Source organism: Drosophila novamexicana, unplaced genomic scaffold (genome assembly GCF_003285875.2).
Source record: "Drosophila novamexicana strain 15010-1031.04,08,12 unplaced genomic scaffold, DnovRS2.1 tig00000108-arrow-pilon, whole genome shotgun sequence".
Taxonomy (NCBI): Eukaryota; Metazoa; Arthropoda; class Insecta; order Diptera; family Drosophilidae; genus Drosophila; species Drosophila novamexicana.
In genome coordinates, this window is record NW_020824772.1 from 3,365,808 (window position 1) to 3,383,365 (window position 17,558).

The following is a 17,558-nucleotide window of genomic DNA, read 5'->3' on the forward strand; positions in this document are numbered from 1 at the left end:
CTCCAGCCGATCAATGCGAATTGTATACTGCAGTATTTAAAGCGACGTCGTAGCGATCACAGCGTGAAAACTTCAGCAAAATGTAAGTGTAGTTTTATAAATAGAACGTATTGAAAGTGTGTAGAACAGGTTATATAGTTGTGACAACCGAGCCAATCTAGTTGAATGTGTGAGCCCGCGCAGATCAAGTCAAGAGCTTGTAACACCAAGTCATGTCTAATTTACACATATTTCGAATAGTTCACTTTTTGAATACCTTAGCCGTTCCCTTCAACATTTTAATAAACTTATTTGTAAAACTGCGACCGTGATGTTTGGTATTTACATATATTTAGATTTATCTCTTAACAATTTCATAAAGATCGGATAATAGGCACCGAATTATATCCCAAAATAGTAGCCGGAGACTTTCGAATAGATCTATCTTTCTTGTCTAAATATATAAATATAAATATAAATATAAAAGCGTGTATATAAAGTTTTGTAGATAAGATGTATGTATGTGTAAGTTCGTGACAAATATTGTTATTGATTTCTTGCCGCTCATTTTTTGCCCTTTAGCGAGGTAGTTTTAGATATTTATTTGCTTTACTGCAAAGCAAGAACGAATGGATTGCTGACTATTAAATACCATTGCATATCTGCCATATATGTTGTTTTGTTGTTTTGTTTACGTCCCAGCCTTTCACATGGACGGTTCTTGAAAGAGCTTTCCAAAATAAAGTGGTCCGAAAGTGATAAGATTTCGATCATATATTAGGTACATTATGAAGCCCATGGCAACGCAACTGAATTGAATTGAATAATAACCAGAACCTATCGAAAATGGACAAAGGGGGTAAATTGTCTTTGTGCAAATGTAAATAACACGCAGTAGGAAGCATCCCCGACCCTCGAAGTATACAAATATATATACAAATATTATAGATCGAGTCGATTCAGCTATGTCTAAAAAACCTAGGCAACAAATTTGTCATATAACTATCCTTCAATACATTTCAAATAAATAAATCAATTAGAACTGTCTACCAACTTAAGACAAAACTTTAATGCTATTGTCTTTTTGAGACTGTATAAACATTCTAGTACAATTACATCAAGTTCGGACAAAAAACAAAGAAGTGTGCATTTGCATTCCACATGCTGAATGCATGTTCACACACATATTCATGCGCGTCAATTTGAATTCTATAAATAGCATTGCAATTGTATTGTAATGCATTCGTTGACATTGTGACATTTTAATAAGTTTTATTATACCCTGAACCCATTAAAAATGGGTATAAGGGTATATTGTATTTGTGCAAAATCCAAATATATGTAACAGGCAGAAGGAAGCATCTCCGACCCCATAAAGTATATATATTCTTGATCAGCACCAATAGCCGAGTCGATCTAGCCATGTCCGTCTGTCTGTCCGTCCGTCCGTATGTATGAATGCAAGGATCTCAGAACCTATAAGAGCTAGATACTTTTAGATGTAGATAATCCTAGTTGCCGCGCAGATCGAGTTTGTTTCCGATAATCGATAACCTACTCCGTTTCCAAGCAATCGATAAGAATCGATATCGATATCCTGTTTTTTGCGCAATTTTGGTAAATAATAAGAGCTAGAGTCACCAAACTTGACACAGCGTCTAAAATAGAATATATATATGCATTTGATGTTGAAAGAAGAGGGTTCAGGGTATCCCCTAGTCGGGAGCTCCCGACTAGAACCTCTTGTTTTTTTATTGCAGTTGGGTCGTTCGTCTGGCTGTTAAGTTGATAGCAAATATTGAAATTCTTCAGAATTGCCATAAAATACGTGCATTTTTGCACTTCTCTTCTTCTTCAGCCAATGCAACGAGTCATACAGCAAAGCATATATGCATACGTATATTTACACAGAAAAATGAGTATAATAAGATAAGGGGTCTCTGTTGCGATTCCGCGACGCAGCAAAAAGTCGGGCGATAACGCTATACAGGGACTGCTCTTGTATCGGAGAACAATAAAAATATATTTAGAACCTTATTATGAAGTTAATGTCGAGATAGCAATTGAACTTAAGTTAAATTAATATAAAGATAAAATATAATATAATATATATCAGTCTCCTTCTCTCAGTTTTAAAGCTATCGTCTTGGAACTTTGCACTTGTCCGTCTTTCTGCGGGCAGTACATATATCGAACAGCCCGGATGGGACAACTATATATCATAATAGCTGGCATACGAAAGTGCTTTTTGTTTTTCAATATATCTAGACCAAACTCGGCATTAACTAAGCTGTTTTTATATGAGCTAAGTCACATCAAGATATAACTACTATTTAATGTAGCTCTATAGAAAGAATCGGTCGAAAAATGAGGTTCATTAAAGCCTTTTTTATTTTCATCCAATCAAACTTTACGGAAAATCCATTCTGTTATGTCAAATGTAGGTTGAAGATTTTACAGGCCACTTATACAAGTTAGATAATAACATTATTTATAAGCTTTAAGCTTATAAGCTATCGTCTACCCATTTTATTTACCAATGAAATAATATGACATTATTATCTTGAAATTATTTATAGCGTTATCTAGTACTAACACACAATGTTAAGAGGGTAAGTGGACATTGCGTTACATGGCAAAGTGCATACGAGCTTTAAGTATTTTACCCACAGCGTAAATCTGAAAAATCCCAATCTCAATAAGATGCCCTCTGATTTTCTATACCATCTGAACATCAATGTGCCCAATACAGAGGATACTAGCGATATTCAAAAGCGATTCGGCGATATAGTCGTGCGTGAGATCTTCGAATAAATTTGATTGCTGAAATATTTATAATCCTTCCCCTGCTTAGGCCGTATGCGCGGGTGGCACTTCGAAGCGTATGCGGGAGTTGGCTATTTATTTGCGTCCCATATTGGGCATAAAGGACGACAGCGAACCTGTTGATCTATGCGAAAGTGGACAACGCTATGCTGTCTACAAGGTGGGCCCCGTCTTATGCGTCAGCCATGGTGTCGGCTCCTCAACGTTCTCGGTGGTGCTGCACGAGCTGCTGAAGCTGGTCAAGTATGCCAAGTGTCAGGATCCCGTATTCATACGCATTGGCACATGTGGCGGCGTGGGCGTTGAGCCGGGCACCGTTGTAATCACCAAGGATGCGTATAATGGTTACTTAAAAAACGAACATGAGATTGTAAGTGTGCAAGTTACGGAGTACCTGCTCACTCTTAATGATTTCTTGTTTTATTTCTGGCGTCTGGCTAGGCCATTCTGGGAAAGCGTGTGGTGCGACCCGCCAGTTTCCCAGACACACTTTGCCAGGAGATCCTAAAATATGGCGCCAAATCTGACGATGGCTTCAACACCATAATTGCCAACACAATGTCCACCGATTGTTTCTATGAGGGTAAGTGCTGACCACATGAAATGACGACAAATATGCAACTTTATTTTATCTATGCAGGTCAAGGACGCACTGATGGCGCTGTGTGTGAATACAGCGACGATGAAAAGATGGATTTCCTGAAGGAATGCCAAAAGAAGGGCATATGCAACATCGAAATGGAGGCCACCATGTTCGCCTCGCTGACTCAAAAGGTTGGGGTCAGGGCTGCTGATGTTTGTGTAACGCTCATTAATCGCTTGAACGGCGATCAGGTCAGAGTCCTTCCAAAACATATGGTTATATAAAGTTCAGCTCTCCTTTAATTTGTTTCTGCGCATAATTTTTTCACAGGTGTCCATTACAATGCACGAAAAGGAAACATTTGAGCAGCGCCCGTTTTATATTGTGGGACGTTATATACAGCATTTATTACATTGAATTCAATAAATATCATATATATCAATAAATATTATTCTTATATCATAGTATTTCCTGTATTAAGAGCTTGTTGTTGTTGCCACTCTTGTTACTCTGCGGCAGACGCAGCTCCGCCTGCGCTGTGGACACCCCTTGCATCATCTGCTGCAGCTGCTCCTTTTGGGCGCTGGCAACGGGATTTCTGGTTTTCAGTGTGCCTCCTAGTGCTTCGGCAGCACAAGCTATTTTGCTTTTAATGACCCGATTTGGCTTGACCAGCTCGGCCAGATCATAATCCTTGGGCGGCTTCTCCGACTGCCCAATATGTCGACTGTCTAAAGTGTTCAGCGAATTTCCTTTGGGGTCTGAGACTCTGTAGATTCACCAATCGTTTCTGGAATTTGATTTGGCTTCCTATTATAGAGCGGTGACCAAAGTGCTCAGGCACCTGCCGGAACATAAGGGGACTGATTAAGTGATTTGGCCGGAAAAAGACTGCCGCCACCTTGAAGTAGCTCGACACGGTTCTGATAAGGTGTACGAAATGAGGTAAATAGATTGCAGAAGCACTTGAACAAACACCCACACACCTGCAAACATTTATTGAAGTGGGTGTGTCGTTTCGATATCAAGACCTAGACCTACACCTAGAACTGAACACAGACCTCTAGATCCCCTGCTGTTTTTGTGTTTTGACAGTTATTAAGCGCTCAAATTTCATTTGTTGAATGATTCGGCAAAATTTGTTGATAAACTTGACACCTCTGGATCTATGAACCTAGCTAATTTATGGATCAGATGTTTCACAGAAATCTAATCATTTTTAAAATTTTGCTATCAAGGTTAATACATATTTACATAAAACGTACATATACAAACACCCCAACATATTAAAATCTATATATTCAGCTCTTTTTAGCTACTCAAATATTTTGTTAGGTGGTTGATAAGGCTAATCAAATGACGCGTACAATTTTGGGGCTGTGCTTTGGCGGGCTTGTACGCATACATAAAAGTTGGCTTCGTATCAACTTACATTCATGCACCCATCCATCATATATGTGCAAATAAAATGGAATGTTTGGTGATGAACTCATATGGTACTCTCTTTTGGCAACTTAAATTTGTGTCCTATTGGAAATTAACATCCAGATGGTCGAAAAACGGTTCTATTTTTTTGTTTTTTTTTTAGATACTCATTTAAAATAGGTAACAAAAAACGGTGAATTAAACTTGTGCAAATTTATGTAACAGACAGAAGCGGGCTTCTCTACAGTTTAAAGGATAATTATATTATTTCTCATCATCTTGTGTGACCGACAGAGCTTTTCAGGTTTCGCTTAAAGTTGTTTTATTTAAGTGTTTTATTATACCGATCTAGACATATGGAATTTATATTGTGTATGCCAAAGGTCGTTGGTTCGAAACTCTTCTATTATTGTGGAGCTAAACATCGTCTCTGTTATCAAAATTGTCAACTAAACATAAGGATCGAATATCGACATCCTGTTTGTTTTTTAACCATATTTGATATACAGAACTTTATTCTTTTTTTGGGATACACTCATTCAAATAGTATAGTTTGGTCTTTACATTTGGTTGCCATTATGTGCTCTGAAATTCTCTAATGTTCAGAAAAATATATTGTAAATATAGTTCACCCTAATAATTTGTTAAAGGGTATATTAGCTTTATGCGATGGTTCCAATTCTTGGAATTCACAATTCTCGGAAATAACAATCTTATCGGGAAATCAACTGACGCTTACTATAATTTCCGTCTAAACATGTTTACGAATGCACTTTATTAATAACTGATTACTTTTGATTGTGCATAGTGAAATATTTTATATTAAGATTATTTGTATTATTGATGAATTCACCTTCTATTAAAAACAAATATGTATATATAAATTATTATACAGTAGTTGACATTGCGCTTATTGCTTGCAGATACGCCGATGGCACAGTTAAATTACGCAACCCCAATATTGAACTTATGGATCAGGATATCTTATATCACGTAGCGCTCGGTAGCGAGAGCCATGATCTGAGGGAAATGTTTGGCGATGTTAAGGTGAGTGTTGAACAAGCTTTGATCTTTTAACGATTTCTTCTTAAGACTTCCAATAATAAATTAGTATTTTATATGTACATATATGCTTTGTTCAAAGTTATGTCAAGGTTAACTGACATTTGATTGAGGAGAATGGCTCATAGTCACCATTATCATAAATACTTTGGGTTAAGAATACTTTGCATTCTAAACACGCTAATTAGTGGTATACAACTAAACCCGATCAGATTACGCAAGTGAGAGTTCGAAAAAAAAAACAAGTTTGCCGTTTCCAGTCTTAACTTAATATCCATTATCGATTCACTTTATAAGACATGTTAATTGCCCTTGATAATGAAAATCAAGTTAATATTTTTAATTTTTTCGAATTATTATTTAAATTTTTTAAACGGTATTTCATATTCTGCTCTTTCAATGCGTTCACAACCAGTTCGTTTGCATGGGCGGCACACCAAAGCGCATGGAGAACTTCGCACACTTCATTATGGATGAGATCGGCTATAAGCTTCCCGCTGGAACACAGCTGCAGGATATTAGCGAGTTCTCGTACCGCTATTCCATGTACAAAGTCGGTCCGGTGCTATGCGTCAGTCACGGCATGGGCACCCCCTCGATTAGCATACTGATGCACGAGGTTATCAAGCTGATGTACCATGCCAAATGCATTGATCCCATATTCATACGCATCGGCACCTGTGGCGGCATTGGCGTCGACGGCGGCACCGTCATCATCACTGAAGATGCGTTGGATGGGCATTTGCGCAACTCTCATGAGTTTGTAAGTGCATGTTGTCTGGGCTTACTTCTGATTTATTTATGATAATTGTCAATTCTCTATAGACAATTCTGGGCGAGACTGTGCATCGTCCGGCTAAGCTGGATAAGAAGCTGGCACGTGAACTGAAATCGCTGGCCAGTGCTGATGATCCCTACGACACCATCATTGGCAAGACGCTGTGCACAAATGACTTCTATGAGGGTCAAGGACGTCTGGATGGCGCCTTCTGTGAGTTTACCGAAACCGATAAGATGAACTATCTGGAGAAGCTGCGCGACAACGGCGTCGTCAACATCGAAATGGAGAGCACCATCTTCGCAGCGCTAACACATCATGCGGGCATCAAAGCAGCCGTTGTTTGCGTTGTGCTCCTGAATCGCCTAAATGGGGACCAGGTCAATGCGCCCAAAGAGGTTATAAATGAGTGGCAGCAGCGTCCACAGATACTCGTCTCCAGGTATATACGCAAGGTGCTCGCCCAGCATGGCCAACTGAAGTCGCTCTTTGGACAGCATGGATCCATAAAGTCACCGAGGCGCTTCAAGCTGGTACAGCAGGAATCACAGGCCCATGACTAGAGCTAGCAGCCAAATACAAAAGATCATTGCATATACATCGGATATATGATTTCAAGTTACCTTTTGACTCATATGTCAAACCAACTCTCATGTATACAAATATTCCTTTAAACACTCCATAGTTTAATTCACTTTAGGTTCTTATTTTATTTCCCCATATGTGTATCTATGTACTATACGTATAACCACTTCCTCATTAGCTTATTTAATGACAAGCATACTGCAGGTATTGGCGTATAAACGCTAAAAGCTGAATGAACTTATCCAAACTAAATATTAACATATTAATATTAATAATAAACTCAATGTGACGTTGTGTTTCAATATAAACTAAATCAAATTGTTGTTAATCGCATCGCTAATTGCAACTATGGTAATAAAGAAAATGCAAAAATATAAAAAAAAAATTGTTAATTGTTATGTTGCATATTCCAAATGAGGCAAACCAAATATTAATATATGTATTTCAAATCGTAATATAAAATTTCGTAAATTATTCTATTACACATATTGTGCTGTAATTCCAAAAACAATTGTTATGCGCATTCGCATATTCGCATGTTGCTAATCATACGCTATATTAACAAAAGTTGCTCTTATTCAATTCAAAAAAAAAAAAAATAAATAAAAAATCAAGTTGTACACGTAAAAATTCAGCTGAAGCAAATATAAAATCGGTTTAAATGAAATCACAAACATTTTATGAAACTAATTGGTATATTAAAAGCAAAATGTATTTCAAAACTTAAAGATTGTTTGCTTTGTCGTCTGCGTAATCTCTTTGTCATATTGTGCGCTGGATTTGATCAGGAGGATTTGATCAAGCGCAGGACTATGAAGCAAGGGCATAGTTGTATGTACACTGATGGGATATTTACAATGAAACTCTTGTGGACATAGCCTAATAATGTAAGGGATTCAATCGATTGCCCTAGTTAGTATATCGCAGGTATATCTTTAGGGAGCGCCGCTCTGTAGTAGGGTCAGTCAGGGCGGCTGCTGAAGAAATCGAGATGATCTCCGAACTTTGTTAGGCGCAGACCTGCTTCGATGGCATCGCTTGTGCCGCACCATGGGATGCCGGCTACCTTACGGGCTGCCTTAGCTTGAACCATTCTTTTTCGATGAAGCTGTTGTGCTGATGCTGTGCCTCAGGCTTAGCCGGTGTGGGTCCATCATTTTGATGAGTAGTGCCTTTGCCTGCAGCAGTCATTCAATCTTTTGCAGCCTTTTCAAGCTTCTGGCTCTGGTTGTACGAAACGAGGCACAGTGACGCGTGCCACACTTGCCTTAATGCCTTTGAGATTAATGCTGAAGTTCGTATAAAGTATATTATCTATATAAAACTTTTTGTCCTGACAGACTGGCCATCAACGCTCAGCTCAAACCTAAGAGCTGGGAAGCTGAAATTTTGACTGTAGCTTGATAAATTCCAACCCTCAAGTGTAGAAAATCGCCAAAAAGAATTGTATGGATATTTTTGGCTCACCATCCAAAGCCCACATAATCATTTTCAAATATCTATGGCCAAATTAATTTGAGTGATGTTTCACAGTTGAGGGAAACAACAAAAGGAAACTTTTATTTTTGTTTTTATTTCTCGATCTTTGTTTTCATTTGGTACTCTTAAAAAATTAATCAGACTTTTCTAAGAGTTTAAACTTTGTCAAGATCTATGAAATATGTATCCTTAACTTCTTGATGTGAGAATTTACTCAAATACAAAACTTTTCTAAATTCTAAATATATTTCAGCTATTCAAAATTCTTTTTCGGACTAAAATCAAATTCACTTAAAAGCTTGAAAGAATGACGACCAAATGTAGTAAAGATATTGAAAAAGATGTCTGCGAACTGAAAGGTGAGCAAATATTAGTCTTGTGTGTCATTCCTATAACTCAACTATGCAGCCATGGTTAAATCACAAAATAAACGCATTGATGAACTCATAAAGCACATCAAGGACGGTTGCAACCCCGAAGAACCGCAAGAATTGGAGTCCACTTTAGGCAACATAAACCCCTACGTCGAATGCCTTAATCCGGATATTTTATACCATCTTAACTTGGATACAGTAACAACTGATTTTCCAAAGGTTTTCGGAGATGTGCGCGTAAGTTGAGTTAAGTAACGCTTCTTGGTAGGGTTGCCAATTGCTGAATTGGCTTTTGCATCATTGTTGATGATGAAATAGATGAAATAGAAATGTACATCGATTTACCGGTGAACATCAAAGCTCAATATCGATGCATTAGAATAAAACATTGATGCATATTGTTGTGGCTTACATTTTGGGCTGCCGGAGAGCTCTTTAGATAGAGTAAGGTAGCAATCTTTCAAACTTATATGCCTCACATAATTTCCAATTCGAGAATTATATTCACTCAGTAAAAAATTATAATCGATTATTGTTTCCAGCGGCAACAGGCAAAAGTCTTGTCGTCTGTCTTTTGTTCCTGTAATTTAGTTTAAGAAATAATATTTGCTAATAATAATATTTGATAAATGCGCACAATTATACGCACATAGTGAAAAAGAAAATGTCCGGCAAAAAATTCGTTAACGTTAGGAAGGGGAATGCTGCCGTTCGAATAGAAGTCATCTGGAATATGGAATTTATGTTTGCTGATAGAAAATAAATTGATCATTACCACAGGATAGGTTTATGTGCAACGGCAACAACAAGGAACCCGCCGAAATTTTGTTAGCTTTATTTTTGCATTGTTTTGTCACTAGCCTTTGTTTACGTTTTTGAGTCAACTGCTTAGTGATGTGCAGATTTAGTTTAGTGTTGTGCGATTGTTCGTGACGGTGGGCAGGAAATGCCCATCCCTAAAGAGAGTACTGGCTGGCCGGCGTTGCCGTAGTAGTTAATGTAGACACATAACAAACGCTAAGTATCGATGCTTCAACAAAACAAAACAAAGTAAAACATCGATACATTTTTGTAAAACTTCGTCGATTCTCAAAACTGAATGGAAGGAGCGCGTTTTTGGAGAGTGACGTTAAAAAATCGGCATCTACTTTGTATGCACACATACATATATTGTAAATCGGTCGTTTCTATGGCTATTTTTTCACTAATAGATAGAGGCTTCAAAGGGATCTCAAATATTTCATTCAACTGTAAAAAGAGAAGCACCGCCGACCCCTATCGTCCGCGTAGTACATGGTTATTTCCGATAGCTTGCCCTGTTTCCAATCAATCGATAAAAATTGAAATTCTATTTTTGAGCGAATTTCAAATATTCAGGGCAAGTCACCAAATTTGTATGTTCACATCAAGTACTTTTATTTTTTAGCTATCGTGGAAAGGGAGAAATTCATTTATTGTTTTTTTTAAATTTATTTTTTATTAATGCTAAGGCATATTATTGTTCGGCGTTACTCATTTTAGTACGTATATTATTCAGTTTTTGGAAACATCCTAGTCGGACATTATCGACTAGAGCAACCTTTCTTGCTTATTTATCAACTGTCATGGCCACAGTTCGTATGCTTGGGCGGCACGGAATCGCGCATGGAGAAATTCGCCAATTTCATCATGAAAGAGATTGGACTCAAGATGAGCCAAAGCGTTCAGCTAAAAAACATTTCCGCGGAAGGCCATCGATACGCCTTGTACAAAGTTGGGCCAGTGCTGTGCGCCAGTCATGGCATTGGCGGCCCCTCAATCAGCATAGTATTGCACGAGCTCATCAAGCTCCTGTTCCATGCCAAGTGTCAGGATCCTGTCTTTTTTCGCATGGGCACCAGTGGTGGCATTACTGTTGAGCCTGGCACCGTGGTGATTACTTCAGAGGCTCTGGATGGCCAATTGCGACCCGTGCATGAGGTGGTCGTTCAAACTCAACCCCAGCTACGGCCCACCACACTGGACCAGGACTTGGCCAAGACGCTTAGATCACTATCTAATCCCTGTGGAGATGGCTATGACACTGTCTTGGGCAAAACGCTCTGTACAAATGATTTCTATGAGGGACAATCACGTCTGGACGGTGCCTTTTGCGAGTACACGCCAGAGAAAAAGATGGCATTCCTGGAGAAATTGTCTCAGAGTGGAGTTGTCAATATCGAAATGGAGAGCACCACATTCGCAAGCCTCACAAATCAGGCCAATATTCGTGCCGCTGTCGTCTGTGTGACCCTACTCAATCGCATGGAGGGCGACCAGGTTTGTCTAATCTATGCCCAGTCGCGGACACTGATCATCGACCTCTTGGCTTTTTGCAGATAGACTCACCACCAGCGAGACTCAAAGATTACGACACAAGACCTCAAATACTAATCGCTCGCTACATACGGAAGGCAATGTACGGAGAGCCCCCGGCTGAAGACAGTTCTTACACATGTGATTGCAGTGGCGATCAGAACTAGTTGTCAACACTAACTGTATAAGAATGTACTCCTTTATTTATTTATTTTTCAGTAAAATGTTTTTTTTCTTATGACAACCAGTTTCAAGTATATGAGCGAAGTCTTAGTTACAATTGCACTTCGCAGCATCACTGTATGCGAGAGATAGAGTGAGAGGGAGAGAGAGAGAGCGCGAGAGCGAGAGAGAGAGCGAGAGAGAGAGAAAAAAGCGAGACCTCCAGCCGATCAATGCGAATTGTATACTGCAGTATTTAAAGCGACGTCGTAGCGATCACAGCGTGAAAACTTCAGCAAAATGTAAGTGTAGTTTTATAAATAGAACGTATTGAAAGTGTGTAGAACAGGTTATATAGTTGTGACAACCGAGCCAATCTAGTTGAATGTGTGAGCCCGCGCAGATCAAGTCAAGAGCTTGTAACACCAAGTCATGTCTAATTTACACATATTTCGAATAGTTCACTTTTTGAATACCTTAGCCGTTCCCTTCAACATTTTAATAAACTTATTTGTAAAACTGCGACCGTGATGTTTGGTATTTACATATATTTAGATTTATCTCTTAACAATTTCATAAAGATCGGATAATAGGCACCGAATTATATCCCAAAATAGTAGCCGGAGACTTTCGAATAGATCTATCTTTCTTGTCTAAATATATAAATATAAATATAAATATAAAAGCGTGTATATAAAGTTTTGTAGATAAGATGTATGTATGTGTAAGTTCGTGACAAATATTGTTATTGATTTCTTGCCGCTCATTTTTTGCCCTTTAGCGAGGTAGTTTTAGATATTTATTTGCTTTACTGCAAAGCAAGAACGAATGGATTGCTGACTATTAAATACCATTGCATATCTGCCATATATGTTGTTTTGTTGTTTTGTTTACGTCCCAGCCTTTCACATGGACGGTTCTTGAAAGAGCTTTCCAAAATAAAGTGGTCCGAAAGTGATAAGATTTCGATCATATATTAGGTACATTATGAAGCCCATGGCAACGCAACTGAATTGAATTGAATAATAACCAGAACCTATCGAAAATGGACAAAGGGGGTAAATTGTCTTTGTGCAAATGTAAATAACACGCAGTAGGAAGCATCCCCGACCCTCGAAGTATACAAATATATATACAAATATTATAGATCGAGTCGATTCAGCTATGTCTAAAAAACCTAGGCAACAAATTTGTCATATAACTATCCTTCAATACATTTCAAATAAATAAATCAATTAGAACTGTCTACCAACTTAAGACAAAACTTTAATGCTATTGTCTTTTTGAGACTGTATAAACATTCTAGTACAATTACATCAAGTTCGGACAAAAAACAAAGAAGTGTGCATTTGCATTCCACATGCTGAATGCATGTTCACACACATATTCATGCGCGTCAATTTGAATTCTATAAATAGCATTGCAATTGTATTGTAATGCATTCGTTGACATTGTGACATTTTAATAAGTTTTATTATACCCTGAACCCATTAAAAATGGGTATAAGGGTATATTGTATTTGTGCAAAATCCAAATATATGTAACAGGCAGAAGGAAGCATCTCCGACCCCATAAAGTATATATATTCTTGATCAGCACCAATAGCCGAGTCGATCTAGCCATGTCCGTCTGTCTGTCCGTCCGTCCGTATGTATGAATGCAAGGATCTCAGAACCTATAAGAGCTAGATACTTTTAGATGTAGATAATCCTAGTTGCCGCGCAGATCGAGTTTGTTTCCGATAATCGATAACCTACTCCGTTTCCAAGCAATCGATAAGAATCGATATCGATATCCTGTTTTTTGCGCAATTTTGGTAAATAATAAGAGCTAGAGTCACCAAACTTGACACAGCGTCTAAAATAGAATATATATATGCATTTGATGTTGAAAGAAGAGGGTTCAGGGTATCCCCTAGTCGGGAGCTCCCGACTAGAACCTCTTGTTTTTTTATTGCAGTTGGGTCGTTCGTCTGGCTGTTAAGTTGATAGCAAATATTGAAATTCTTCAGAATTGCCATAAAATACGTGCATTTTTGCACTTCTCTTCTTCTTCAGCCAATGCAACGAGTCATACAGCAAAGCATATATGCATACGTATATTTACACAGAAAAATGAGTATAATAAGATAAGGGGTCTCTGTTGCGATTCCGCGACGCAGCAAAAAGTCGGGCGATAACGCTATACAGGGACTGCTCTTGTATCGGAGAACAATAAAAATATATTTAGAACCTTATTATGAAGTTAATGTCGAGATAGCAATTGAACTTAAGTTAAATTAATATAAAGATAAAATATAATATAATATATATCAGTCTCCTTCTCTCAGTTTTAAAGCTATCGTCTTGGAACTTTGCACTTGTCCGTCTTTCTGCGGGCAGTACATATATCGAACAGCCCGGATGGGACAACTATATATCATAATAGCTGGCATACGAAAGTGCTTTTTGTTTTTCAATATATCTAGACCAAACTCGGCATTAACTAAGCTGTTTTTATATGAGCTAAGTCACATCAAGATATAACTACTATTTAATGTAGCTCTATAGAAAGAATCGGTCGAAAAATGAGGTTCATTAAAGCCTTTTTTATTTTCATCCAATCAAACTTTACGGAAAATCCATTCTGTTATGTCAAATGTAGGTTGAAGATTTTACAGGCCACTTATACAAGTTAGATAATAACATTATTTATAAGCTTTAAGCTTATAAGCTATCGTCTACCCATTTTATTTACCAATGAAATAATATGACATTATTATCTTGAAATTATTTATAGCGTTATCTAGTACTAACACACAATGTTAAGAGGGTAAGTGGACATTGCGTTACATGGCAAAGTGCATACGAGCTTTAAGTATTTTACCCACAGCGTAAATCTGAAAAATCCCAATCTCAATAAGATGCCCTCTGATTTTCTATACCATCTGAACATCAATGTGCCCAATACAGAGGATACTAGCGATATTCAAAAGCGATTCGGCGATATAGTCGTGCGTGAGATCTTCGAATAAATTTGATTGCTGAAATATTTATAATCCTTCCCCTGCTTAGGCCGTATGCGCGGGTGGCACTTCGAAGCGTATGCGGGAGTTGGCTATTTATTTGCGTCCCATATTGGGCATAAAGGACGACAGCGAACCTGTTGATCTATGCGAAAGTGGACAACGCTATGCTGTCTACAAGGTGGGCCCCGTCTTATGCGTCAGCCATGGTGTCGGCTCCTCAACGTTCTCGGTGGTGCTGCACGAGCTGCTGAAGCTGGTCAAGTATGCCAAGTGTCAGGATCCCGTATTCATACGCATTGGCACATGTGGCGGCGTGGGCGTTGAGCCGGGCACCGTTGTAATCACCAAGGATGCGTATAATGGTTACTTAAAAAACGAACATGAGATTGTAAGTGTGCAAGTTACGGAGTACCTGCTCACTCTTAATGATTTCTTGTTTTATTTCTGGCGTCTGGCTAGGCCATTCTGGGAAAGCGTGTGGTGCGACCCGCCAGTTTCCCAGACACACTTTGCCAGGAGATCCTAAAATATGGCGCCAAATCTGACGATGGCTTCAACACCATAATTGCCAACACAATGTCCACCGATTGTTTCTATGAGGGTAAGTGCTGACCACATGAAATGACGACAAATATGCAACTTTATTTTATCTATGCAGGTCAAGGACGCACTGATGGCGCTGTGTGTGAATACAGCGACGATGAAAAGATGGATTTCCTGAAGGAATGCCAAAAGAAGGGCATATGCAACATCGAAATGGAGGCCACCATGTTCGCCTCGCTGACTCAAAAGGTTGGGGTCAGGGCTGCTGATGTTTGTGTAACGCTCATTAATCGCTTGAACGGCGATCAGGTCAGAGTCCTTCCAAAACATATGGTTATATAAAGTTCAGCTCTCCTTTAATTTGTTTCTGCGCATAATTTTTTCACAGGTGTCCATTACAATGCACGAAAAGGAAACATTTGAGCAGCGCCCGTTTTATATTGTGGGACGTTATATACAGCATTTATTACATTGAATTAAATAAATATCATATGTTTATTCTTATATCATAGTATTTCCTGTATTAAGAGCTTGTTGTTGTTGCCACTCTTGTTACTCTGCGGCAGACGCAGCTCCGCCTGCGCTGTGGACACCCCTTGCATCATCTGCTGCAGCTGCTCCTTTTGGGCGCTGGCAACGGGATTTCTGGTTTTCAGTGTGCCTCCTAGTGCTTCGGCAGCACAAGCTATTTTGCTTTTAATGACCCGATTTGGCTTGACCAGCTCGGCCAGATCATAATCCTTGGGCGGCTTCTCCGACTGCACTTGCTTTGGCTGTGGCTTTGCCTGTGTCTTGGGCTTATTGTCAGCTGCGGCTTTCTCCGATTGCAGTTCCTCAATGATCATACGTGTAGCATGTGCAGGAGCCAGTTCGCCCAACTGTTGACGCAATTCGTCAAGCGCCTTTTTAGCACTTATATTATTGGGCTCCAGAGCAAGTACGCGTTGATAAAAGCCATAGGACTGACAGAAGATAAGTCAGGATATATCATGTATGCATTGAAATTGCTACAAACCTCGCGACGACGTCCCTGGCCATAGTTGGCATCGGCCAAACGTAGAAGTGCCTTCACATTGTCGGGCTCGAGCCGGAGGCAGGCTTCGCAATCATCTATAGCTGGCAAATAGTTTTTCTTCTTTAAGTCTGTCGATAAATCAGATGATTAGGTATATATATATATATATATAGGTATAGGTACGTGACTACTCACACGATACGGCGCGATTGTTGTAGGCGCGTGCAGCTCGTGCCGGATCGTAAACTATAGCTAGTGTATACTCCTCAATGGCATTGTCATACTCCTTGGCCTTAAAGTACTCGTTGCCCCGCAGACGATATCTGTACCGCATTAAATGTATATACCAGTACATCTATATAAAGAACTGGACTCTACTCACTTCTCGGCATATTGCTCGCGCTCGATTTGACTTAGTTTCTTGAGCTGAGCCTGCAGGCGCTGCTCGTCGGCGCCTTTTTCACAAATTTTAATGTGCTCCTCTTTTGTTGTTGTCTCAGTTTTTCGTAATTTTATTTTTGCATGCTCTTTCGAACGTTCCTCTTCCAAATCCATGCGCAAGATTTCCTCATCTGGATCGTACTTGTCCCATTTATTGTAATCCGTAGATTTGATGCGCTCTTCATTTGTTGATTTCAACTGTGGCTTTGCGTTCGGCTTAGGCACTGGTCCAGAATTTTGGGTCTCACTCTCCTCCTTGTCAATTTCTATTTTGCATGGCTTTCGCACGGGTGGCAGATCCGTTGCCAATTCAGCCGATTCCTCCTTGAGCTCATTCAACGCGCTGTCCTTGTTCTTGATGTCATTTGTCCAGTCCTGGATAACATTATCATTATTGCACAAATTAGCTACATTTCACATGGAATCTCATCTGAGATATTTACATATATGGGCTTGAGTTCCTGTTTGTCCAGCATATTACTGGAACGTATTTGCTCCTCGATGCGAAACAATTTACTGTCTGGCTTCAGCTGCTTTAATTTCTCCTCGGCACAGCGTGTCAAGTCAGGAAAATAACCTTCTTCACCGGAACGTAAAATCATTACAATCTTTTCCATTTCGCGTGCATTTTGGCATTTTTCCACGTACGCAAAATCCAGATGATTTATTGGTATTTGATATTTCTCCAACAGCGTTTTACTCTTCTCCATCTCTTTGAATTATCAATTTGCACTCTATGAAAATAATAAATTTTAGTTAACTATTTAAAATTGTTTTGATGTATGCTTCTCTGCTATTATTGACTAAACAAAAATTTGTATGTTGCTTGACAACGGCGTATCGATATGAAACGTATTTGCTTTCGTATTTTCAGTTACATTTAATATTTAAATTTGCCTCAATAAAAAATACTAAAAATATCAGATGTCATTTATAAGTACCAAATAAAATGTTAACCAAAAGAC

At 38.8% G+C, this 17,558-nt stretch overlaps 5 protein-coding genes and 1 long non-coding RNA gene across 7 annotated transcripts; 4 read left to right on the forward strand and 2 right to left on the reverse strand.

The window, feature by feature from the left end:
* The first annotated feature begins 16 nt into the window (after window positions 1–16).
* LOC115771815 (uridine phosphorylase 1-like) lies at window positions 17–3,852 on the forward strand. The gene is made up of 7 exons (XM_030717694.1): window positions 17–82; window positions 2,559–2,591; window positions 2,652–2,772; window positions 2,834–3,175; window positions 3,247–3,388; window positions 3,446–3,639; window positions 3,719–3,852. The coding sequence occupies exons 2-7, from the start codon at window positions 2,581–2,583 to the stop codon at window positions 3,803–3,805; spliced, it is 897 nt and encodes a 298-aa protein (XP_030573554.1). The 5' UTR covers window positions 17–82; window positions 2,559–2,580; the 3' UTR covers window positions 3,806–3,852.
* Window positions 3,839–17,393, reverse strand: LOC115771806 (sperm-associated antigen 1). 2 transcript variants are annotated; one of them, XM_030717682.1, is made up of 6 exons: window positions 17,037–17,393; window positions 16,535–16,968; window positions 16,348–16,475; window positions 16,153–16,280; window positions 15,857–16,099; window positions 3,839–4,060 (listed from the first exon to the last, which is right to left on the reverse strand). In XM_030717682.1, the coding sequence occupies exons 1-6, from the start codon at window positions 17,301–17,303 to the stop codon at window positions 3,848–3,850; spliced, it is 1,413 nt and encodes a 470-aa protein (XP_030573542.1). In that variant the 5' UTR covers window positions 17,304–17,393; the 3' UTR covers window positions 3,839–3,847. The 2 variants fall into 2 exon arrangements, with proteins under 2 accessions (XP_030573542.1, XP_030573541.1); XM_030717681.1 differs by lacking the exon at window positions 3,839–4,060 and having other exon boundaries at window positions 15,621–16,099; window positions 17,037–17,391.
* Window positions 4,314–7,837, forward strand: LOC115771812 (uridine phosphorylase 1-like). The gene is made up of 4 exons (XM_030717690.1): window positions 4,314–4,333; window positions 5,737–5,860; window positions 6,291–6,638; window positions 6,701–7,837. The coding sequence occupies exons 1-4, from the start codon at window positions 4,329–4,331 to the stop codon at window positions 7,214–7,216; spliced, it is 993 nt and encodes a 330-aa protein (XP_030573550.1). The 5' UTR covers window positions 4,314–4,328; the 3' UTR covers window positions 7,217–7,837.
* On the forward strand, window positions 8,906–11,663 carry LOC115771808 (uridine phosphorylase 1-like). Its single transcript, XM_030717685.1, has 4 exons — window positions 8,906–9,076; window positions 9,126–9,328; window positions 10,706–11,389; window positions 11,449–11,663. The coding sequence occupies exons 1-4, from the start codon at window positions 9,025–9,027 to the stop codon at window positions 11,590–11,592; spliced, it is 1,083 nt and encodes a 360-aa protein (XP_030573545.1). The 5' UTR covers window positions 8,906–9,024; the 3' UTR covers window positions 11,593–11,663.
* Window positions 9,344–10,131, reverse strand: LOC115771817. Its single transcript, XR_004018975.1, has 3 exons — window positions 9,867–10,131; window positions 9,741–9,817; window positions 9,344–9,671 (listed from the first exon to the last, which is right to left on the reverse strand). It is a non-coding gene; the product is annotated as an uncharacterized LOC115771817 (long non-coding RNA).
* On the forward strand, window positions 11,824–15,641 carry LOC115771816 (uridine phosphorylase 1-like). The gene is made up of 7 exons (XM_030717695.1): window positions 11,824–11,889; window positions 14,366–14,398; window positions 14,459–14,579; window positions 14,641–14,982; window positions 15,054–15,195; window positions 15,253–15,446; window positions 15,526–15,641. The coding sequence occupies exons 2-7, from the start codon at window positions 14,388–14,390 to the stop codon at window positions 15,610–15,612; spliced, it is 897 nt and encodes a 298-aa protein (XP_030573555.1). The 5' UTR covers window positions 11,824–11,889; window positions 14,366–14,387; the 3' UTR covers window positions 15,613–15,641.
* Window positions 17,394–17,558: the final 165 nt, after the last annotated feature.

Coding starts and splice junctions, on each gene's coding strand:
- LOC115771815 (XM_030717694.1), top strand. Junction 2,773..2,833: donor AGCGATTCGGCGATATAGTC/GTGCGTGAGATC, acceptor TCCCCTGCTTAG/GCCGTATGCGCGGGTGGCAC. Junction 3,640..3,718: donor ATCGCTTGAACGGCGATCAG/GTCAGAGTCCTT, acceptor ATTTTTTCACAG/GTGTCCATTACAATGCACGA.
- LOC115771816 (XM_030717695.1), top strand. Junction 14,580..14,640: donor AGCGATTCGGCGATATAGTC/GTGCGTGAGATC, acceptor TCCCCTGCTTAG/GCCGTATGCGCGGGTGGCAC. Junction 15,196..15,252: donor CACCGATTGTTTCTATGAGG/GTAAGTGCTGAC, acceptor TTATCTATGCAG/GTCAAGGACGCACTGATGGC.
- LOC115771808 (XM_030717685.1), top strand. CDS start 9,025: ATGACGACCAAATGTAGTAAAGATATTGAAAAAGATGTCTGCGAACTG. Junction 9,077..9,125: donor AGATGTCTGCGAACTGAAAG/GTGAGCAAATAT, acceptor TCAACTATGCAG/CCATGGTTAAATCACAAAAT. Junction 9,329..10,705: donor AGGTTTTCGGAGATGTGCGC/GTAAGTTGAGTT, acceptor TCATGGCCACAG/TTCGTATGCTTGGGCGGCAC.
- LOC115771806 (XM_030717682.1), bottom strand. CDS start 17,303: ATGGAGAAGAGTAAAACGCTGTTGGAGAAATATCAAATACCAATAAAT. Junction 16,969..17,036: donor AGGAACTCAAGCCCATATAT/GTAAATATCTCA, acceptor AATGTTATCCAG/GACTGGACAAATGACATCAA. Junction 16,281..16,347: donor CAACAATCGCGCCGTATCGT/GTGAGTAGTCAC, acceptor ATTTATCGACAG/ACTTAAAGAAGAAAAACTAT.
- LOC115771812 (XM_030717690.1), top strand. Junction 5,861..6,290: donor AAATGTTTGGCGATGTTAAG/GTGAGTGTTGAA, acceptor GTTCACAACCAG/TTCGTTTGCATGGGCGGCAC. Junction 6,639..6,700: donor TGCGCAACTCTCATGAGTTT/GTAAGTGCATGT, acceptor AATTCTCTATAG/ACAATTCTGGGCGAGACTGT.